We start from the raw sequence: 23,781 nt of genomic DNA on the forward strand, positions 1-23,781 counted from the left end.
TTAATCAATAAATCTGTCAAATGTGGTAGAAAAAAATAGAGCAGATATATAATAATCAATGAACTAAAAGTAGAGACATAATTACAGACATGAAGATTAAAGATATAGTATAAATCTATATGCAAAATTTTGCCAATAAATTCGGCAATCCAGACAAAGTGAATAATTCTTTAAGAAAATATAAATTATCAAAATTGTTTCCAGATATAGAAAATCTAATATCCAAGAAAACTTCAAAGATAATTCCCATGTTATATAAACTATATTAGGGCATAGAAAAAAAAATAAAAAACTTCCCAACTCATTTTATACCGTTGGCAAAACCTTCAAACCAAAACTGGACAAGGGGAGCACACACAGAAAAAAAGTTATAGGCCACTCTCTCATAGGAACATATATGTAAATGTCCTAAATTGAAAACTAATACATGAAGCTCAGCAATATACAGAAAGAATAATTGATCATGGCCAATAGGGGATGATTCAGTGATAGAAAAGTTATTTTTATAATTCACTTTAGTAATAGGTTAAAAGAAGAAAAAGTACATGATCATTAATTCCCAATAAATGATAAAACGCAACACTCATTTCTTATTTTAAAAATAAGTACTTCTGGAGCACCTGGGTGGCTCAGTTCGTTAAGTGTCTGCCTTTGGCTCAAGTCATGATCCCAGGGTCCTGGATTGAGCCCTGCATCAGACTCCCTGCTCAGTGGAGAGTCTGCCTCTCCCCCCGCCTCTGCCCCTGCTTGTGCTCAAGCGCGTTCATGAGTGTGCGCTCTCTCAAGTAAATAAATAAAATCTTTTTAAAAATAAAAAAAACTAAAAATATGTACTTCTTAGCAAACTAGGAATAAAAGATCACTTCCTTAACTTGATAAAAGATATCTGCCAGAACTGTAGTGATAATTAAAGGTGAAACACTAGCAACATTCTGGCTAGAGTGAAAACAGAAAAAAGTGAGAATGGCTACTCTCACTGCTACTATTCAATCTTGTACTGAAAAAAGAAATAAGGTATAATAAATGTTTAGAGGAGGCCAAAGTGTCTACTTGAAAATAATATGATTATCCACCTAGAAAATCTAAGAAACACAGCTGAGAAATGAAAAACTAAGAAAGCACAGTGCTTGGATGGCTCAGTCTGTTGAGTGTCTGACTCTTGGTTTTGGCTCAGGTCATGATATTGAGCCCTGCATCAGGCTCTGTGCTGGGCATGGAGCCTACCTGAGATTCTCTCTCTCCCTCTCCTTCTTCTCCTCCTACCCTTACTCACACTCAAGCTCAAACTCTCTTAAAAAAAAGAAAATAAATAAATTTTTTAAAAAAGAAAATAAAATAGAAAAAGATATTCAGATTATTTATTTATTTATTTATTTGACAGAGAGAGAGAGAGAGAGATCACAAGTAGGTGGAGAGGTAGGCAGAGAGAAAGAGAGGAGGAAGCAGGCTCCCTGCTGAGCAGAGAGCCCGATGCGGGACTCGATCCCAGGACCCCAAGATCATGACCTGAGCCGAAGGCAGCGGCTTAACCCACTGAGCCACCCAGGTGCCCAGAAAAAGATATTCAAAATAGCAACACCAACTATAATATTCTAGAATATGCCTACCAAGACAAGTGGTGTAAGAATTATACCAAGAAATCTGCAATAGCTTACTGAAAGACATAAAAGACTTGAGCAAATGTGGAGAGATCATGCTCCTGGATGGGTAGGCACAATTCTCTAGTTAATCTATACATTGAATTAAGGATTTATGCAATTTGTGAATTTTTCCTAGAACTCAACAACCTGATTCTAAAACTCATCTGGAAGAGAAAATAATCTAAATGGTTCTTATAAAACAAAAGTGAGGAGAAATGTGTTCTTCCAGAGATGAAAATAAACGATAAACTACACTATTAAAGGGTTTAAGAATAAACAGATACACTAATAGGGCAGACTAGAGTCTAGAAACAGATCCACACATATCATCAACTCAAAACACCACAATACTAATTCAAGTCAGTGGCAAAGGGACTTCTTTTTAGTAAATGTTGCTAGAACAGCTGCATATCCATGTGAAGTCGGGGAAATGATCTTTAACCTCTATCTCATTTTATAGCCAAAAACGAATTCAAGATAGATTACAGAACTATGTAAAAGCTAAAGGTATAAAGCTTCAAGCAGAAAACACAAGAGATTATCTTTATGACTTTGGGTAAGCAAAGACTTCATGGACAAGACTCTAAGTGCTCCAAGCATTAATGAAAAGAAATGGTAAACTGGATTTCATAAAAATTAAAATTTCTGCTCATCAAAAGACATCATTAAAAAGACAGACAAGCCACAGGCTGTAAACAGAATATTTATACCATACATTCTCTGACACTTGAATCCAGAATATATAAAGAACTCCCACAAATCATCAATAAAAAGACAAATACTTCAATTTGTTAAAAGGGGCAAAAGACTTGAATGGACACTTCAAAAAAGAAGATACAGGAATAGGGAGGCCTGGGTGCTCAGTCAGTTAAGCTCAGCCTTTGGCTCAGGTCATGATCCCAGCGTCCTGGGATCAAGTCCCACATTGGGTTCCTTGCTCAGCAGGGAGTCTGCTTCTCTCTCCCCCTCTGCTTGCTTGTGTGTGCGTTCTCTCTCTGACAAATAAATAAATCAATCAAACCTTAAAAAAAAGATGCATGAATAGATAGTAAGTACATGAAAAGAGGCTCAACACTGTCATCTTTGAAGGACTTTTTTTTTAAGATTTTATTTATTTTATTTGACAGAGAGAGAGATCACAAGTAGGCAGAGAGGCAGGCAGAGACAGAGAGGGAAGCAGACTCCCCGCTGAGCAGAGAGTCTAATGCGGGGCTCGATCCTAGGACCCTGAGATCATGACCTGAGCCGAAGGCAGCGGCTTAATCCACTGAGCCACCCAGGCACCCCAACACTGTCATCTTTGAAATACAAATTAAAACCATGATGAGATGCCATTTGACACCCACTCTAATGTTTCTAAGACATCGTTTTTTTATGTTTTTAAATTTTTAAAAAAGATTTTATTTATTTATTTGACAGAAAGAGAGAGAGAGAGAAAGAGAGCAAGAGAGGGAACCCAAGCAGGTGGAGTGGGAGAGAGAGAAACAGGCTTCCCGCTGAGCAGGGAGCCCAATGCGGGGCTCGATCCCAGGACCCTGGGATCATGACCTGAGACAAAGGCAGACGGTTAACAACTGAGCCATCCAGGTGCCCCATAAGACAACTTTTCTTTTTAAAGATTTTATTTATTCATTTGAGAGAGAGAGGGAGAACAAATGGAGGGGTAGAAGGAGAGGGAGAAGCAGACTCTCCCCTTAGCAGGAAGACCAGCATGGGACTTGATCCTGGGACTCAGAGATCATGACCTGAGCCGAAGGCAGATGCTTAACTTACTGAAACACCCAGGTATCCTGACAACATCTTCGAAGATATGATAAACCAGAACTCCCATACATTGCTGGGATATGAATTGGTATAAACTACATTAGAGAACAACTAGGCTCTTTCTTCAAAAGTTAAAAATACGTATCTACCTCCTCCACTCTGACGTATTTACCCAAGAGAAATGAAAACATATTAACAAAAAGATCTGTATGTGAATGTTCAAGGCAGCCTTATTCCTAATAGCCAAAACTCTGGAAATAACCCAAACTTCCATCTACTGGAGAATGGAAAAACAAGCAGTGGTATAATCAGATAATGGAATACTACTCAGCAACACAGAGGAACACATTATTAATCAAAGCAAGAACATGGACACATCTAAAAAAAAAAAACCCTAACTACATTATGCTAAACAAAAGAAGCTAGGAACATAAAAATTATATGATTCCATTAATAGAAGACTAAGAACATGCAAAATTAATCTATGGTAACAGAAGTCAGAAAGAAAGTGGTTGCTTAAGGTGGAATATGGTTAGGGTGGATTGACTGGAAAGGGGTACAAGGGAACTTTGTGGAGTAGATGGAAATGTTTCCTTCATATCATGTTTTAGGTGATAGTTACACCCAAACTGGATGATAAGTACATATACAACTATCAAAACTCAACAAATTGAGCATTTAAAATATGTGAGTTTTATTGCATATATAATTTACCTCAAGAAAGAAAATAGGAAAACACACCCATAAATATAAATGAAAAGATTACAAAGTTAAAAAATGAGACTGAGAAAAATATATATAACACACATAACAAGGTATTAATATTTAAAATATATAGACAACCTCTAAAGTCAACCAAAAATACAACCTGAAAGAAAAAAATAAGTGAAGGGTATGAACAGACAGTTCACAGAAACAGAAAAAGAAATGGCCAATAACATGAAAAAATGCTCAGTTTCACAAGTAATTGGGGGAAATACAAATTTTTAAAAATAACATGCTATGCTCAAGATAGAAATAAGAAAGGTCAATAATATCTAATATTTATCTAATATTGTCAACAGTACACGAAAATATTCTCACATAGTGTAGGTGGCATGCATACTGGGACAGACATTTTAGAGAACAATATTTAGCAGTATTTAAAATCTCAAATGTGTATGCCCTTCACCCTAACAATTCCTCTTCCCAGTATATAATCTAGAGAATACTTTCAAGTATATATCACATATAAGGCTATTGACTGAGGCATCATTTTGCAATAGGTAGAAACTTGATAATCTAAATGTCTTTCAAAACAGGAATAAATAAACAAAGGAGACTTGTACACTGTGGAATCCTATATAGCAATCATAAAAATGACGCAGATGTTTATAGAGCTACAAAAAAATTCGAAGATATTATTTTAAAAACATTTTATTAAAGATTTAATTTATTTGACAGAGAGAAAGTACAAGTAGGCAGAGTGGCAGGCAGAGGGAGAGGGAGAAGCAGGCTCCCCGCTGAGCAGAGAGCCTGATGCAGGGCTCAAACCCAGGACCCTGGCATCATGACCTGAGCCAAAGGCAGATGCTTTAACCAACTGAGCCACCCAGGTATCCCTCAAAGATACATTATTAAGAGACAAAAGGAGTTTAAAAAATAGTATGCAGATGATAGCATTTGTCTTTAAAAACAATAGGGAAACACCAGATTAAAAAAAAAAAAACAGGCAGGTGAAAGTGGTTACCCCTAGATTAGGATTGGGAGGAAAATCAAGGCGCGGGTAGGGAATGGGGGTGGGGGGCATGGTTTATCTTCATCTGCATTGCTTGTGTTTCATATTAGCAATGTATTCATGTATTACTTGTGTCATTCAAAGGGAGTAAATTAATTTAATAATACCAAAAATTTAAAGGCAATAACAAATATATTACTACATGTACACACACATTTATGTATAGAAAAATATCTCGTAATGATGCACACCATACTTAATAGGCACAGTTAAACAAGAGCCTGCTTGGAAACTTAAAAGGAAGATGTGGGAATGAAGAGTCCACAGGAGGCTTTAAAAATCTCTGATTTATTTCTGGAGATCTAGAAAGCCATGTGCATGCTCAGGAAAAAGTCCTAAAAAGCCCTTATCAACCCCTGGCTGACGCTGAGGCCCTGTTCAAGAAGTGAAGACTAGGATAGAGTTGTAGAGAGCCTGAGTATTAGAGACAAGCCCCCACACATAACACAGACCCCTAGGCAAATGCAGAGAGTTACAGTTCAAGGCATTTAAAGAAGTCTGAGACAAATCAGTAGTTAACCAAGTAACTAAGTAACTAAGTAACTAAGCATACACTTCTGAGACTGCACACTACAGGGAATTACAGAATTAGTTTGAGAAAGTCACTAAGCATACAAAAACAAGTTAGGTTTAATTCTAGGAATATGAGATTGGTTTAACATCTAAAAATCAATTAATGCAATAAACCATACCAACAGAATAATGAACAAAAATATGTGATCATGTCAATAGATGGTGAAAAATCATTTGAAAAACTCATGATAAACACACTCAACAAACTAGGTATAGACAGAAATTCCTCATCCTGGTAGGGGCATCTATGAACACTCCACAGCTAACGTCATACTTAATAGTAAAAGACTGAATGCTTTTCCCCTAAACTCAGGAATAAGACAACAATATCCATTCTCACCATTTCTATTCAACATTGTCCTGGAGGTTCTAGCCAGGACAATTTGGCAAGAAAAGGAAATAAGGGCAGCCAGACCAGCAAGGAAGAAGGAAAAATATCTCTGTTACAGATGACATCCATTAAAAAACCTATTAGAACTGATAAACAGGTTCAGCAAGGTCGCAGACACAAGATCACTATACAAAGCTCAATAAACAATTTGAAAATGAAATTAAGAAAACAATTCCATTTACAACAGCATTGAGAAGAATAAAATATTCAGGAATAAATCTAACAAAAGAACTGTAAAACTTAGACACTGAAAATTTTAAAAATTATTCAAATATATTCAAGAGGATCTAAATAAATGGAAAGACATTTGATTTTTGTGAATTGAAAGACTTAATATCAAGATGGCAATATTCCTAAATGAATCTACAGATTCAACACAACCCCTATGAAAATCCCAGCTGGCTTCTTTGCAGAAAATGACAAGCTGATCCTTACATTCATATGGAAATGCAAGGGACCCAGAATAGCCAAAACAATCTTGAAAAAGAACAAAGTCAGAGCACTCACACTTCCTGATTTCACAACTTACTACAAAGCTACAGTAATCAAGACAGTGTAGTAGTGGTGTAAGGATAGAGACATACAGATCAATGGAGTAGGACTGAGAATTCAACTACTTCTTGACAAAGATGCCAAGACAATTCAGCAGGGAGGAAAAAATAGTTTTTTCAACAAATAATGTGGGGATAACTAATTATCTACATGTGAAAGACTGAACTTTGGACAGCCAGTTCACACCATATAGAAAAATTAACTCAAAATGGAGCAAAGACTTAAATACAGCATCTAAAACCATAAAGCTCTTAGAAGAAAACAGAAGCATAAATCTTTCTGACCTTGGACTGGGCATTTTCCATAGATATGACACCAAACCCATAAGCAACAAGAGAAAAAAATGGATGAATGGACTTCATCCAAATTTTTTCAATTGTGTGCTTCAAAAGATACCATCGCTAAGTGAAAACACAGACCAAAGAATGGGAGAAAACATTTGCAAAGCATATACCTGATAAGGGGTTAGTATCCAGTATATATGAAGAACATACATAACTCAACCATAAAAAGATAAATAACTCAATTAAAAAACGGGCAAAGAATCTGAATGGCCATTTTTCTAAAAAGATATAAATATTGCTGATAAGCACATAAAACAATGCTCAACATCATTAGCCACTGGGGAAATGCAAACAAAACCACAATGGGGTATCACTTCACACCCAGTAGGATGGCTCCAAATAAAGACAAAATAAAAGTAAGAATATGGAAAAATTAGAAAACTAATTTTAGAATTAGAATTCTAAGAAAGCAATTCTGAGAATGTTCAAGTGTGAAAAACAATCTGGTAGTTCCTCACAAAGTAAAACACAGAGTTACCATATGATCCAGCAATTCCACTCCTCGGTATGTACCTGAGAGAAATGAAAACTGACATCTACCAAAAAACTTGTATGTCAATGCTCATGGTAGCAGTATTCCTAATAACCCAAAGTGGAAACAGCCCAAATGTCCATCAGTGGATAAATAAATATACACTAGTAAATATTGATGATGAATATGTAATAATAATATATTAATATTTTCATGTAGTAGAATATTGTTTGGTGATAAAAAGGCATGAATGCTGACACATGCTATACAACATGGATGAGCCTTGAAAACACTGTCAGAGTGAAAGAAGCCAGTCACAAAAGACCATATATTGTGTGACCAGATGTGTTATGAAGTGTCTAGAAGAGGCAAATCTGTAGAGACAGAAAGAGCATTAGTCATAGATAGGTGGGGCTGGGGGTGCGGCAAGGAGGAGGTTGGGCAAAAATAGGGAATGACTGCTAATGTGTGTGGGTTTTCTTTTTGGGTGACGAATATGTTCTAAAATTTACCATGGTGATGGTTACACAACTTTGTGGATATACTAAAAATTACCGAATTACACAGTTTTTTTTAAAAGGGTGAATTTTATGGTATATTAGTTATATTTTAATTAAAAAAAGGCACTTAAAAGTTAGCATATGATCCAGCCAGTGATTATACAGTTAGGTGTATACCTAAAGGGAAATTAGAACATTTGTCTACACAAAAACTTATACACAGATGCTCACAGAGCAACATTCGAAAGAGCCAAATTGGATACAACTGATGAATGGACAAAGAAAACATATGTCCACACAATGGAATATGATTCAGCAGTCAAAGGGAACGAAGTGTTGCAACACACTACAACATGGATGATCCCTGAAAACCTTGCACTAAGTGAAACAAACCAGTCACAAAAGACTGCATATTGTATGATCATACTTACATGAAATACAGGTCACGGTTGCCTAGAGGCTGGCAATGTGGAGTGATTGCTAAATGGCATGGGGGGTGAGTTTCTCTTTGAGGGTGATAAACATGTTCAAAAGTTAGGTTGTGGTGCCAGTTGCACAACTCTGAATATATCCATGGAAGTGTACAGTTAAAATGGGTGAATTTTATGGTATGTGAATTATATCTCAATAAAGATGTTAAAAAAACCTCAGAACTGTAAACCTAAAAAAAGACAGAGGCACAAGAACCTTTAAAAATAGTATTAAGAAAGCTAAATCTCACAGTGCAAACATAGAACAAAAAGGGCACTTTCAAATACATTCAGAACAAAAAGCTGAATGAGCAATAAATAGGTCTCTGCCCTGTGCCAACAGTATAATAATGATATGTGACAGAGGTAAAATTCCTCAATTACTATTTTTGCTCCTGCATTCTCAGTTCCCCAGAGGGAACTGCAGCCCAATATGAGTAAAAAGGTAGTAACTGAGAACTTGACTCCTTTAACAGGAGTTCAAATATCTTGAAGCAGAGAAATTATAGCCAAGGGAGTGGAGTGTACTTTCAAATGAGAATGCTGAAGCGCTGTCAATGATCTTTGAGGAATCACAGAGAAAGATGTTCCAGAAGACTAGGCAGATATAATTTCAATTTTCAAAAAAAAAGAAAGAAGAAGGAGTAGTAGAAGTTAATTCTATAAATTACAGACTGGTAAGTTTGCTGTAAGTCTTCTAGACTATTAGGGGATGGATGATTACAGGGATGGCTTTCAAGAACCTAGAAATGGAAGAATAAGCACTAGAAGCCAGCTTGAAGTCACTAAGAAGAAGTCAATTTAGTCTAATCCTTATTTCTTTTTTGTCATGTCTCTAAACTGGTAGCTAAGAGAAATATGGCAGACTTTGTATATCTGAACTTTAGCAAGGCATTTGGCAAAATCTCTGACAAGATCCTTAAGCACAAAATAGAGAAATAGGGGCTGGTTGTTAATTTTTTTAGACAGATTAATAATCACTTGAAAGATCATTCCCAAAGCATACAAATCACCAGGCCCCAACATGCTAGACTAAGTTCTCTAACAGCATACACCGTGGGGTTCTTCTAGCCTTAGGTCCTTCATCATGTATATCCAACAGCTTAAATGAAGATATGGAGACCATGCTGATGAGGTTTATAAGTGACAATATCTGAAAAGGACAGTGAATACTAGGGATGAAAGAATCAGGAGACCAATTTTAACCATAAGCAGTTGGGGATAAAATCAAACCAAACCAAACCAAACAAAAACTAAAACTTGCCTGGACCAGATGAAATCAAACCAAGGGCCAGATCCAAACCTCAGACCTAAATTAGAAAATGAGTGCAAGGGAAAGAAAGAGGTTTTCACTATTTCTGATATTAGCCTTGAACTTGAATTGTAGCTACTGTTAGAAAATAACCCGAAATATTTCAGTCAAGATACCAACAACACAGTAAGAGTACTGGAAGTTTCCATCTACACCTGTGGCCTTAATTTTTCTCACCCTCTTTCAGACGGTCCCCTTCAGCCTTGGTTTTCTTCTGTCTTTCTGATCCAGCAAGGTCTACGAGATGCAGCTTGGAGCGAAAGCTGCTACTCCTGTGATGACAAGAAGACACCAATGAGAATGGTTAGGGTCAAAGCTGACCTGCTGGCTCTGGTTCTCTTTCAAACCAGTCAAAATGGCTCCACTGGTTACCAGTGCTCAGGGTACTGATGTCTGATGATTCATCAAATGCACTTAAGAAGCAACTTACTATTCAACCTTGGTAGAACTACCGTTAACAATCTTGACTCTATAAACAGCGAACAGCAACTTACTTGTCACTCTTCTTTCTTTGCTCTATGGAGATCGTAAAGATGGCATGAGATCGGGATGACTGGGAGTTCATCGCTGTGGAGGCCACGGTCCTACAGTTGTTGCCCTGTTCTAAACAGGAAACAGTATCCAGAGCGACTACAACAGTCTTTTCAGTGAGTCCCACAATCTAATTCAAAGGAAGAAAAAAATGCCCTTATGATTCTGTTTTACATACTTCACCAGAGATAGAAGGACCAGTAGGTTAAAAAATAATGCTTTGACGTTCCAACAGAACCTCAGCAAACAGAACAGTTGTGGTGATGGGGAATGTTTTTTTTTTTTTTAAAGATTTTATTTATTTATTTGAGAGAGAGACAGTGAGAGAGAGCATGAGCAAGGACAAGGTCAGAGGGAGAAGCAGACTCCGCATGGAGCTGGGAGCCCGATGCGGGACCCGATCCCAGGACTCCGGGATCATGACCTGAGCCCAAGGAAGTCGTCCAACCAACTGAGCCACCCAGGTGTCCCGATGGGGAATGTTTTAACCAGCAGCTCTGGGGTGACTGTAAACCATGGTCTCTCATCTCCCTTGGGATTTCCAAAACAAGGGTACCAGACAACACTGGAACTAGAAGAGATCTCTACATTTTAGGATAGAGCAACGGATAGGTGCCTTGTGGGGAGCCCCCATGTGAAGGTCAGCTTTGGCCTCAAGAACAGCAAAGGCAATGCAAATACAGTATTTCTCTTTGCTACTTTCTCCACGTGACCCTATGCCCCTCCCTATACCTCTGACTGGTTTTAGACATTTTCACTAGGGGGAAGAGTGGGAAAACAGGGTCCTAGGCTTGGTACTATATCTACCTGAGAGAATTTGTACATGTTAAAATCTCTTGGAGCCTCTGGAGATTGAACTAGATGACTATGAAGCTCCTGCTAGCCCAAATATGCTATTGTTTTATTACTCCCTAGCTCCCAGATCTACATCTGTGGCCCTGATTTCTGGTCCTTTATTTCTAATTGCCTGCCACTCGCACTTGGAAAATAGTGAATTATAAACCAAACTCATCTTCCTTCCACCAGCACCAACTCTCTCCACTTCTATTACTCTATGCTCAAAACCTCAGATTCACCTTCCTCTCCTCCCATTTCTCCAGACCTCATCTGTCTCCCACTCCTAGCCATTTTTCTTTTGAATCCATTGCTTCCTTTTATTTCCACATCTACCTGCCTCGTCCTTCAAGCCTTACTTATTTCACGCCTGAAGAATAAGACAAAGTTTCTCCAACCTTCCTCACCCTAGTCTGTCTTCTTTTCAAGCCACTTCTGTTTAGTCTCCCTAAAATCCTGCCACTGAAAATGTCACCAAATCACTAGTTCTGTGCTAGATAATGAGGACCCGAGGAGATTTTAAGACACCCTCCTAACCTCCAGGAGCTAACACAGTTGGAGAGATATACACATAAGGTAAAAACTTGTAAAAGTAGCCAGAGCTGTCTCACTTATATACTGTCTACAGGGATGGAACGAATGAAGCTTTAGCCTGGCTTCATAATCTGGTCCTAACACACCTGTTACTTCTCAACCCAGGGCCTCAAATCCAGACAGACTGGGCTAGTCTTACCACCCTAAGGAGTGTATTTTCTGCTTAAGCTACTCCTTGCTACAAGAATACCCTTACTTCTTTTCTCTCTACTTATATACCATCTATCACACCTGAAGAGTGGTTGACAAACTTGTCCTTACCCATCCCAATTTAAATAAAAAGTGCACACTTTGTATTGAAAATTGTACCTCAAAGAATGCTTGGGATTTAATTCCTGCTTTGGCATGGGACATATAATAAAAGATCTTGGAACTGGGTCAAGACCTGGCTCAGTACCAATATTCTTTCTGGTGATAGTATGCACTTAGTCCACTTTGATAAGGTTTCTTATCCCCACTATCCAAATCATCTTCCTGTATTCCAAGTGTATCAGGCTTTTAAAAAAAAGATTTTATTTATACTTGAGAGAGAGGGAGGGAGAAGCAGACTCACCACTGAGCAAAGAGCCCAACATGGGGCTCGAACCCAGGACCCTGGGATCATGACCTGAGCTGAAGGCAGATACTTAACCGACTGAGCTGCCCAGGTGCCCCTATCAGGCTTTCAAAATAGGTCTGATCTTTCAAGTCTTGCTTTTAATACCTGGCTAATGTCTTAATAACCCAGAAGAAAAAAAAAACAATCAGAAGCACATCTGCTCCTCATGCACCTGTATCCTAAACCTTCATCTTCCTGTGCAGTAAAGGGTGGAAGAGGAATAAGATAAGACACTATTTGACCAAGTTTTCCCAACTATATAAAACTACTCCCATCCACTTCCAGCCTTGGATTCTCTTCCTGAATACTCGAGCTGAAGCTAGACCCAAACTCTGTCTGTTTTCAATACTGGCTTCTGGATTTGGTCCACTCCCATATACAAAACTCCCAAATTTCCCTCAAATTTTCTGTTCAGCTATAGCTCCTCATCCTGCATCTAAACCATATGACAGAAACTTCTCATGTAAGTGATCTCTTCTTCCTGTGGTACTTATGGATTTAAAATGTTTTATATTATTTAATTTCTTCCTTTTAAATATCATCCCAAAGCCTACCATAATGTCTGCTATAGTGCTGGCCCAACAGAATTTTCTGTGACCATGGAGATGGTCCGTATCTGTGCTGTCCTATAGTAGCCACATGTAGCTATTGGGTACTTGACAATATTGGGTTGGTGTGACAAAGGGACTGAATTTTAAATTTCATCATATCTTAGTTCACTTAAGTTTAAATAACCATTTGTGGCTAGGGGCTATTATAATGAATAGCCCAGGCTTGGAACTGTGTAAATAATTAATTAATATTTAGTTGGTAACAGGTAACAGGAAGATGACAAAACTTCCTTCCCCACAAAAGCTCCCATTTAGGAATTCTAGACTAACAAAGGAAATCAGGATCACACAAAATCTCAAAGACTGAGATGTCAGCAGCCATTTAAAACTACAGTGGCAAATAAAAGCGATGTGAATTTCAGCAGTAGCCAACATTTTTCAGTATCAACAAATGAGAGACAAACACACCTTTATGCCTTCTTTGGGATCCTCTCGTATATTTATTTGAGAGGCTTTCTCACGAGACGGGCATAGAAGATCCAAGATTTCTTCGTTGTAAATCTGGTATTGTTAAAAATAAAGTGGTAAAAACAAGATGTTAACAGTGGTAATTTGAGGGTGGTGGGATCATAGGTGATTTTTTAAATTCTTCGTGACTTTCTGTATTAAAAAATTTTTACAACATATTATTTTCATAGTTAAGAAAAGGCCTTTAATCTCACATGTAAGTATTTGATACTTATAAGAATGAATACACATATTCACTGTAACAAAATTGAGACTGCTCTCTCAAGACAGTTTCTTGAGAATAGCAGACACAGTGAAAAGTTATACAAATGCCCAAATTCAGTTCTTTGACAATACCCTAACATCACCTTCCCTGATTTGGCTACAATGTTTAAGTAATGGGTCTTTAGGGGACAATGGAAATGGGAAGCACACAGGAGAAGTGGCAACTAATATTTCAACAACCAGAACTTTCAGCATTTACAACAGTGTTTAGTACATAGCAAGCACCACATTTGTTTGCTATTATTGTTGTTGCTGCAATTTAACATACCAGGTTCTTCAGTAATTTTTACACTTGATTACCTGACCATAACTGGGTTAATCAAGAGATTCAAGAAGGCTAAATCTGAATGATGTTTAACTCCCAGTCTTCCAACTCTACACCTCCAATACCCATTAACGTATTAAGATTCAACTCCAGGATGAAGTATTCACATACAATATATAATTTCATGCTTATATTATGTAAGCTTAATCATTGCTTGTCAAAGATATCACTGCTATGGAACCAACTAGCTAGTTTCCCCAAAACCATAAATTTCCTGAACATGTGTTTGAGGTCACGAAGTTAGATATAACTGGCCAATCCAGTTGTATAGTGATATTCACTAGAATGAAAACCCCACAAGGGTAGGGATTTTTATGTTTTGTTCACGGATAGATCCCAAGTACCTAGAACAGGCCCTGTAACACAGTAGGTATTCAGTAACATCTGTTGAACAAACACATTCTATCACACAGCTCAATACTTCACCCATTTTCTCTAACATTCTTCCTGAAGTAGAAGCATTATCACTTAGGCCTCAAAAGAGCTAAGGGAAATAAAATATTTTTCTGCAGACTCTACAGGGAATCAGCAGCAGAGGCCAAATTGGAATTAAAAAACTCCTATCATCTTTTTATGCGGCAATGCCAACTCCTCTAACAATCAGATTAAACAGACTATTCTGACAAAAAAAGAACTGGGCGGGAGCCAGCTCCAACTGAGCCAGTAAATTTTCTCTATCAATTTATTAAAATGTACTTTACTAAAAATGCAATTTACTAATTTGAGTCTGCCAGGAAAAAACTTGATTTGGATTTATTTTTTTCTACCCGAAGAAACATTTGAATTCAGTATAATTAAAGATAAATCATTTACCTCCAAGTACGACACTTTCAGAGTAAATTCGATGTCACTCTTTTTATCAATTTCTTTGAAGAGCAACTGTATTACCCTTGGGATGACCCCAACTGTTGGTTCATTCTCTTGCTCTGCAGTATATGCACCTCCCATTGAATAGGTTTTTCCAGAGCCAGTCTGCCCGTAGGCCAGGACGGTTGCATTGTATCCTGGCAAAATAGAAGTCACAAGCATAGTAGTGCTCATATTTTCATCCAATCAACAAAATACCCTTTCCTTCAGCAATTACTTGCAACAAAATTGAGACTGCTCCCTTGAGACAGGGGTCTCTTCGGAATAGCAGACACAGAGAAAACTTATATGAGAGCCAGGATTTTGCATTACTCCAAACCAGCAAAGGAGAAAAATACCAGCTCCAGAATGTGTGCCCCTCTTCATTGCCCTTAAAAGCTAAGAAGTCGAAAGGTATGACTGAAATAATAAAAGTGGCCGACTCACTGCCAAGAAGCCATTCAGAGTTTTCCAATTCTACTTTTAGCCATGTTAAATTATGGGAACTAAATGAAAGTCTTAGAAGGTTCATAAATATAAGGAATTCCAATGTATGTGTTTTTGATGACCAGTCTTCATCTGAAAAGTCACCAAAGTTGATTTTTATAATCAATGAAAGCATCCACTCCGTATCTAAACTCTCAGACTGCATCTGGACCATATATATCAGCCTCCTTGGCCTTTTTTCCCCCTTTTTAAAAGAACTTGTTTGTCTAAATGAAGACTTTCCTTGATATTCTGAAAGATCATAAGATGTTCCATTAAGATTTTCACTGTAATAAATAGATAGTATTACCTGGCATGACTATGGGACAAACGAATAACATTCTACAATGTTCTATAATACCACAGATATGTATATATAGTAATAACTGGGGAAACCAAGTTGCAGTACTTTTCCCAAAATATTCAGGGCTCTCTGGTATTGGGAATTCAGAGTACAGGAGGATGATGTTGAGCTGACTGAAAAATATTGGCTTCGTATTTGCAACTGAGAACAATGTTAACCAAACATATATATTGGCATCACTATCTACTTTATATTGCCTCTAAAGACTATAATTCTCATAGATTCCCAAGTTAAGATAAAATTATAGAACTACAGTGCTCTTACTGAGCTGTGAAGCAAGATTCTGAGGAAGATGACCAGATAATGAAGGGTCTGGAAACCATACTGTTTCCAGAACAGTTAAAGGAAAGAGGAGTGGTTTATTGGAAGAAACTTGGCAGAATCACATAATTGTCTTCTTTTTTAAAATTTTTTTAATTTTTAATTTTTAATAAACATATAATGTATTATTAGCCCCAGAGGTACAGGTCTGTGAATCTCCAGGTTTATACACTTCACAGCACTCACCATAGCACATACCCTCCCCAATGTCCATAACCCCACCACCCTCTCCCTACCCCCCTGCAACCCTCAGTTTGTTTGTGAGATTAAGAGTCTCTTATGGTTTGTCTCCCTCCCAATCCCATCTTGTTTCATTTATTCTTTTCCTACCCCCAAAACCCCCCAAGTTGCATCCCTACTTCCTCATATCAGGGAGATCATATGATAGTTGTCTTTCTCCGAGTGACTTATTTCACATAATTGTCTTCTAAATGCGTAAATGGGAAAAAGATGAACTTTATGGTGGAGAAGCCTGGCAGATAACACCATAATCGAATAATCAAAATGAACATCAGCAGTAATAAAATGAAGCATCATGTGCTACCCATCAGGATTCAATGGGAAAAACACAGCACCACTTCTGTGATATTCCTGCTACAGATATACAACCTAAATTCAGTCATAAATAAACAGAAAACAGACCAAAAATGGTAAACAGCTTACAAAACAACTGGTGATCTTCAAGAATCAGGATCACAAAATTAGAAAAAAGAAATAGAGAGAGACTGAAAAAACTTTAGAATGAAAGAGACTAGATAGAGACAGTACAACTAAATACAAGTGCTTTTGAACGAGATCCTTTTACTCTAAAGGACATTATTGGGACAACTGGTGAAACCTGAATCCTGAATGAAGTCTGAGGACTAGATGGTAGTAATACAGCAATGCTAATTTCATCATTTTGATGCTTACATTGTAGTTATGTAGGAGGAAGCCCTTGATTGTAGCAAATATACACTGAGGTATTTAGGGGGCATCAGGTCAACACTTCATCTCAAGTGATTCAGGAAAAAAAAGTTCTTTATGCTGTTCTTGCAACATTTGTTTGACATTATTGCTTTAATATTTTAAAAATGTGAAGCGAAGTGTTCAGTGTCCTCTGAGCCACAACATCATTTTAAAAAGTGGAAACAATATGTGAATTTGCCTAGAGGGATGAACTAACATCATGGGCCGAAATTATAGGGAAGCAAATTTCATCTCAATATAATCTAGCGCAATTGGAGTTGTCCAAAATCCAAACAATGGGACCACCTTGTGAGTCAGTGAGTTCCGTATCAGAAATAAAATTTAAATGGACACTGGAAGTTCACTTAGAGAAATTTCTGGAAAGCATTTTTCTTTGGATACAAAGTTAGACTACATGATGTACAAATGGGCCTTTCATCTTTAAGGGACTGGTGTGAAGTGGTTTAACTTCTTTTACATAGACCTGTGCTTTGAATCCTGAATAACCTCTGTACTGGAATAATAGTAATTAAACACCCCTCAGGCACTGCTCCCTTCTTTAGAACCCTGCTTTCATGCTGTGGTCTTCACAACACTAAAGTCTTAGCTTCTTCAATAAAGATTATTAACTGGTCAGAGGACTCAGGGACTTTAGAAAATAGCCTTCTTCACCTAAAAGAATTCCATTCATAATGCAAGATCTCTCTCAAAGATTGCCTGTGCTATTACATTCACCCCTAATCTCCCACACAGAGTTAGTGCCATCCTTTTGGTTTTCATAACACTTTGAAAGCAGTGCTACTTCTACTGCAGCACTGATTCTATTGTGTATTTTTAACTCTTAAAATATTTTTTCTTAAAGGTAAGTGCAAAAAGATTAAAATGTTTTATGTATTTAAAATTACGTATGTAGTCATCTACTTCCACTCCTACTCTTGGACTTTGAACTCTTCCAGGGCCTGAAAGCTATATAATTTTTCTCTGAATCCTCAACAGGCTTCAGAGTACCTGGGCCTTAAGTAGGTTGGCAAATGATCATCTTCAGCACCCATGAAAGAGCTTAGAATCTAATGAAGTTCCAGGACAAACAAAAATATATATACAAGTCAAAGAGGGGCAGAACCACAGAAAGCAAATACAGTAGAAAACTAGCACCAAGGGTACAGACTTTCACAAATGATACTGAGTTGGTTCCTAGGCTGCGGGCTTTTTGAAGGCAGGACTCATGCTTCATCCATTCCTCTATTTGCAGCACCCATGTACCACAGCTGACACCAAACATACACTCGAGAACCGGTGGAAGAATCAAATAGCCTCACCTTTAAATATGCCTTTTATGAGTGGAGCTACTGCTGTATTGAAGACTTCTTCCTGTTCCGTAGACGGGTCAAACACAAAATCGTATGTAAAGGATTTGTCAGTACCAACCACCACCTAGAGAAGGCAAGGGACAAGGAGTAAGAAAAATGCAAGGCAAGACCACGCCCCTACTGCCATTTGGCCCCAGCTGTTCAGAGGCAGGCCCAGGACTCTTCCTACGCACCTGAGGTTCCCCGGGTACGAAAGAAAGGCACATCTGGCAGCCCTCACTAATCTCTTTGGGGACCAGAGGGCGACATCGCAGTGCCACTCTTACAGGAATTCCCTTCACCTCTTCCTTCATGATCCTACCGCAGCACCGTCTCTGCGCAGAGGGGAAAAGAAAAGATACTTGCTGATGAATCTTTGGAGGTCGGGAGGGGTGGGAGTTCCCGCCCGCCTTGAAGGGTGGGATAGGTTTATGGAACTCGGCAGTATAGGTGGCAGCCTCCCCGTCCCCAGCGGGATCGCTGCCTGCGGAGAGTCACTGACCCTCAGACTTGGCCACGACCGGACAGCCCGTCAGCCCCACGCTCTGAAGAGAGAGAAGTGAAGTCTGAAATGAAAAGGAAAGCCCCCAGCGGAGATGTCGACAAAGAACCTAAGCCCCAGCGTACCAGGAAAGGCAGATCCTGAGCGAAGGTGTGCCCCCTTAACTCACCAAACTAAACGTCCCTTTCCCGGTCTCCCGCCGCCCTGTCCCGACCGGAGCTTTAACCGCCAAGTTTCAAATCAGTCCCTGAGGCGCCAGCCAATCGGAGCGCAGACAGATTGCGGGACAAGCACGCACGTCGGCGCGCGCAGGAAGACGCTTTGGGAAGGGGAGGGCCTGCGCGCCGCACCCTGAACCCGCCCCTTCCGACCCACCGGAGCATCCGTTTCCGGTTTCCACACTGGATCGGCGGTGAGCGGCTTCTGAGGTTCCTGAGGCCTGCGGGTAGGTGAGGTGGTCTGGCGTGTACTGCGGCTTATGCGCGGGACTCCAGCGGAATGCGGGGCGGGGACCTGGAGGATGGCTGGCGGTGGAGGAGGGGTCGTTTTTGGTAATCCCCACCATTACTACGGGATGTGCACAGGGCGGTGTCGAGTCCCTATGAATATTGAAGGCAGCCCTCCTTTGGACTTCGAAATTAGACGTTCCTGATTTCCCCTTCTCTGGAATGAATACGGTAACATCTTTTTTTCAGGACTGTTGTGAGAAAGGAGACCATCTCTATGGAGTAACTAACAGGTTGTTTGGCATCCAGATGTTCAGCAAAGTTAATTGTTTTCTTCCGTCTTTTTTCTTCTTTCTCTCTCTCAGTCTCTGTCACCAGGAAGTGGGCTGAGCCCATAGACTGACACCCTTGGGGTGGAGTGAAGTTGTTTTTTGAAACTTGCTGGACTGCTGACCCGTTTGAACCGTTTTTTTTTTTTTTTTTTTTTTTTTTTGGTCAGCTTTGATTCACCCTTCCTTCCATTCCAGGGCCTTGCTGGAGATGGACAGCCGAATTCCTTACGATGACTACCCCGTGGTTTTCCTGCCTGCCTATGAGAATCCCCCAGCATGGATTCCGCCTCATGAGGTGGGAATGGTTGAGGAGGGGATTCATCCCTGTGGGCATGAGATGGTATATGAAAGGTAGAATGGCAGGGTTAGAAATCTCAATAGAGGGTGAATTCTAGCCTTTGTTGTAGCCAGGGGACCCAGAAGTTGGATTCTGAACAACTGAGCCCATTGGGAGCTTCTAATGGTATCCTCCTGCCAGAGTACATTCACACCAGAGAATTCTGGAGTTTTAGAGCCCTAGTTTCTATTCTCTCAAGATAAAGAGGTGGGGGAGCCCCTGGGCTGCTAACATTTCCCCCTGCTATCCACCTCCCCATTTGGGCAGTGTTAGCTGTTCTGCTTACAACTAAGTTCATGGCCGCACCTTTTCCTGACTTCAAGGTGATACATTTTTAGTCCAGGTGAAGATGTGTATAAAATCTAAGGCTGGTAGTCAGATTTCTGGGGTTGCTGTGTCTTGCAGAGGGTGTATCACCCAGACTACAACAATGAGTTGACCCAGTTTCTGCCCCGAATCGTCACACTGAAGAAGCCCCCTGGAGCTCAGGTGAGCCTATGGAACAATTGTGTCTTTTTTTTTTTTAGATTTTATTTATTTATTTGAAAGAAAGAGAGAGAGCGTGCGCACGCACAGATTGGGGGAGTGCAGAGGGAGAGGGAGAAACAGACTCCTTGCTGAGGACCCTGAGATCATGACCTGAGCCAAAGGCAAGATGCTTAACCGACTGAGTCACCCAGGTGCCCTGGAACAATTGTGTCTTAATCCAGGCTAGCTTTGTCTGTACTAGGCCCAGAAGTTGACAGTGTTTGAGGGAATTGATGGGAAAGCAGGTAGGAAGGTAAGGAAACTTTAATGGGCAGAAAATCTGAGATACCACTTCCATAATTTCTGACTCCTCTCTGAGGAACATGTAAGCCAGGCTGGCATACAGTGATGCTATTAGATGTTCTTGTGTGCATGACCTATATTGATCTGTGCTCTTTTCTTACAGTTGGGATTTAATATCCGAGGAGGAAAGGCCTCCCAGCTAGGAATCTTTATCTCCAAGGTATGTGGGCCTGGTAGGCAATATGGATTGCTCATTCCCTTTGTTAAATTACCAGATTGCAGAACCCGAGTGTCCAAAGGCCTGGGAGGAGAATGATAGAGTAGACCTACAGAAGGGGCATCATGGGGACACCCTTTCCCATGTAAAACTTCTCCCCTCGCAAACCATCTGTTTCCTTACATTGTCTCACACACATGCACGCTAGCACCTTACATTTGAATAGCACTTAATTTCACTTACAGCCTTTGAAATTCTCTCACCTCAATCTCGTGTATTCTCTCCTTGCCAACAGGTTATTCCCGACTCGGATGCACATCGGGCAGGACTTCAGGAAGGGGACCAAGTCCTAGCTGTGAATGATGTGGATTTCCAAGACATTGAACACAGCAAGGTGAGCACAGCATCTGGGCTTTGGTGAAGTGAGAAGTCATCCCTGGTGTAGGAAAGGTTGGACAGGATTAGCCTAGTCTCTAATTTGATAAGAAGGAGTCTCCAGTAAGGAAGTCCATTAGGAAGAAGCAGCCAGTAGTGACCTGGAAGGTTGGAGTACCAAATGATTTTCCTCTTGTTATGATATTGTTCTGGATCGTATCTTCATTTGTACAAGCTGCTGTGTTCCTTACAGGCTGTTGAGATCCTGAAGACAGCCCGTGAGATCAGCATGCGTGTCCGCTTCTTTCCCTACAGTAAGTGCCACTCACTTTTTCGTTTACCTGGGAGGGCCCTGGGTGGGAACTCTTTTTTTTTTTTTGGAACTCTTTAAATATGGATTACTAAAGCCCCCGCTGCCACCAAGCTGGGGATGGGGAACTGGGAGTGCGGGCCTGAAAGTAACCCGTTCTTGTCTTCCTTTTCTTTTCTCCTTTTCCCCAGATTATCATCGTCAGAAAGAGAGGACTGTACACTAGAGAGTTGCAGCCCATAGCGCTCCACATGGAATGTTCTAGGACAAGCTGGTTAGGCCTCAGGGAAGCCTCTTGGGAAACTCTACTCTCAGCCCCACCCTGACAGAGTGGAGTGGGGAGGCTGGGGACACAGTGAGGCCCCACCACCAAGCCATCTAGCCAACTGCATTACCCAGACTCTTCTGTACTTCTTGTTCCCTCATTCTGTAGGTGGGCTTCATTCCCTGAAACGGGAAGAATGGAGATCTCTAGATATAGCCTGTGGAGAGCCCAGCTAGAAAAGGCAACTGACATTTATTGGGGACCATGTGCTAGACAACTGCACATGTCACACCGTGTTCACTAGAGACTAGAAATCAATAGAAGAAAGAATCTTGAGGCAACTGATGTTTATTGACTACCGTGTGCTAACCAACTACACATTTGCCCTCTCATTTTCATCAGAGTCTAGAAATCAGTAGCAAAAAGAATCCTGGGGGCCTTCCATCTCATCCCATTGTTGTACTACCTGTCTCAGACCCTACAGAGACTCCCTGGGATTGTTTTTCCCCATCTCCGTTCTCCTATCCTCTTCTCTCCCCTGCTCTCCCGCCCTCCAAAATAAAAGGCAATGCTGAGGAAATGTCAGTGTGACTTTTGGATGATACTGACTGGGTTTTAAATGCTATTGAGGCAAAAATAAAAGCTCTTCCAAGGAGAGAAGCCAGTGGGAAGTACGAGCACAACTGTATCTGGCCAGTCCCTCAGGAAGGTGTGGGAACCTTCCCTTCAGTGTAACTGAGGAATGGTATAGGGTGAGGTGAGTACTGGAAGAAACAGTGCCCCTTCCCTCATGAACTTTGGGCTTTTCTTTGCAGGGACGTGATATTAGGGTAGTTGTCTTCTTCCCCAGGATCTTTGATCTGGGACACAAATGAAGGGAGAGGCTTAGAGGCATTCCTTTCAGGGACAGCAGTAGGAGCTAATTTCCAACTTGTAGGTTGAGTGATACTATTGACTTCCCTCCTTTTCTCCACTCCCAACACCCACATAACCTGCCACCGTCTTCATTACCAGTTCATTGTTAGCGATTCCAGACCACACTTTATGCCATTTCCGTTGGCATCTTTAAAATACCCATTCAGAACAGAAAGGTTTCTAATGAGGTATGGGGTGAAGTCCCCCCCCCATGATGAAAGTCCCCAGTTTGCCGTGAAAGAATCCTAGGAAGCTTAAATGTGTATTTCCACGCCCTGGCCCTGGAGAGTGATTCTGTTGTTCTGGGGTGGAACCTGGGAATCTGAATTTTTTAAAAAGTCTTCAAATGTGGGGAACCGTTCTAAACAGTATATGGCTATGAGTAGGTTCTGGCTGTCTCTATACATCCCATCTTAGCTTTACTATGCGCTACTGGCAGGTAGCAGTGCCCTTGGGAGTGGAGTTGGAGGCAGTCTCCCATTCCTTGGGAAATTAGGCTCCGGCTCCTGCTCCTGCTTGCTGTGCTGCCCCCCAGTGGCCATCTGAAAAACTGGAGGCTGAGACTTGCCTAAAGGCCTGTTGGCTGAGTGGGCTGAATGTCGAGGTCACGTACTCTGCCTGCAGTTAACAGGTTTAAAAACAACTCCTCTAAGAACTGTGGTAGACATGGTAAAAAGTCCCAGCTAGGTGCCAGGGGCCTGAGAGGCAAAAAGCCTCCTGCGCTAAATTTGTTCTCCCTTGGAGGTACCTGGAATGAGCAGGATGCAATTGCATTGTAACGGTACAGGCATAGCACGGAGAAGATGAGCAATAACAGGCTGAGGCCCAAGGACCAGTGGTTTATCGGGTGTAGATAAGAAACCACGGGGAATGAACTCTGTCTTTGAGGTATCCCAGCTGCCGTAGGCCGGCATCCCCTAGAGATGGCTTTTAGCAGTCAAGAGAAGGTAAGGTGGGATGCCTGGGCCCTGCAAGAA

At 40.3% G+C, this 23,781-nt stretch overlaps 2 protein-coding genes across 5 annotated transcripts in view; one reads left to right on the forward strand and one right to left on the reverse strand.

Annotated features, from left to right (window-relative positions):
* KIF4A (kinesin family member 4A) overlaps window positions 1-19,074 on the reverse strand; it is a 122,107-nt gene extending 103,033 nt beyond the window's left edge. The window contains exons 1-7 of one of the 3 annotated variants that reach the window (XM_044236094.1): window positions 19,006-19,074; window positions 18,529-18,669; window positions 18,305-18,419; window positions 14,834-15,024; window positions 13,372-13,464; window positions 10,290-10,456; window positions 9,973-10,067 (exon numbers count right to left, since the gene is read on the reverse strand). In XM_044236094.1, coding sequence (XP_044092029.1) covers window positions 9,973-10,067; window positions 10,290-10,456; window positions 13,372-13,464; window positions 14,834-15,024; window positions 18,305-18,419; window positions 18,529-18,648 — 781 coding nt within the window. In that variant the 5' untranslated portion in view covers window positions 18,649-18,669; window positions 19,006-19,074. Of the gene's footprint in view, window positions 1-9,972; window positions 10,068-10,289; window positions 10,457-13,371; window positions 13,465-14,833; window positions 15,025-18,304; window positions 18,420-18,528; window positions 18,670-18,961; window positions 18,980-19,005 lie in introns of those variants that run through there. The other 2 variants (XM_044236095.1, XM_044236096.1) reach the window with 2 other exon arrangements.
* A 142-nt stretch (window positions 19,075-19,216) lies between these two features.
* PDZD11 (PDZ domain containing 11) lies at window positions 19,217-22,469 on the forward strand. Of its 2 annotated transcripts, none has more exons than XM_044234329.1 (7): window positions 19,217-19,281; window positions 19,810-19,909; window positions 20,357-20,440; window positions 20,886-20,942; window positions 21,235-21,333; window positions 21,568-21,628; window positions 21,816-22,469. In XM_044234329.1, the coding sequence occupies exons 2-7, from the start codon at window positions 19,823-19,825 to the stop codon at window positions 21,848-21,850; spliced, it is 423 nt and encodes a 140-aa protein (XP_044090264.1). In that variant the 5' UTR covers window positions 19,217-19,281; window positions 19,810-19,822; the 3' UTR covers window positions 21,851-22,469. The 2 variants fall into 2 exon arrangements, with proteins under 2 accessions (XP_044090264.1, XP_044090265.1); XM_044234330.1 differs by lacking the exon at window positions 19,217-19,281 and adding an exon at window positions 19,292-19,513.
* The last annotated feature ends 1,312 nt before the right edge of the window (window positions 22,470-23,781 follow it).

This window comes from Neovison vison, chromosome X (assembly GCF_020171115.1).
Source record: "Neovison vison isolate M4711 chromosome X, ASM_NN_V1, whole genome shotgun sequence".
NCBI lineage: Eukaryota > Metazoa > Chordata > Mammalia > Carnivora > Mustelidae > Neogale > Neogale vison.

Bases quoted from the DNA above. Each gene is read 5' to 3' on its own strand.
- PDZD11 (XM_044234329.1), top strand. From the start codon at position 19,823: ATGGACAGCCGAATTCCTTACGATGACTACCCCGTGGTTTTCCTGCCT. The intron at 19,910-20,356 runs GTGGGAATGGTT...TGTGTCTTGCAG, and splicing joins CATGGATTCCGCCTCATGAG to AGGGTGTATCACCCAGACTA. The intron at 21,629-21,815 runs GTAAGTGCCACT...CCTTTTCCCCAG, and splicing joins TGTCCGCTTCTTTCCCTACA to ATTATCATCGTCAGAAAGAG.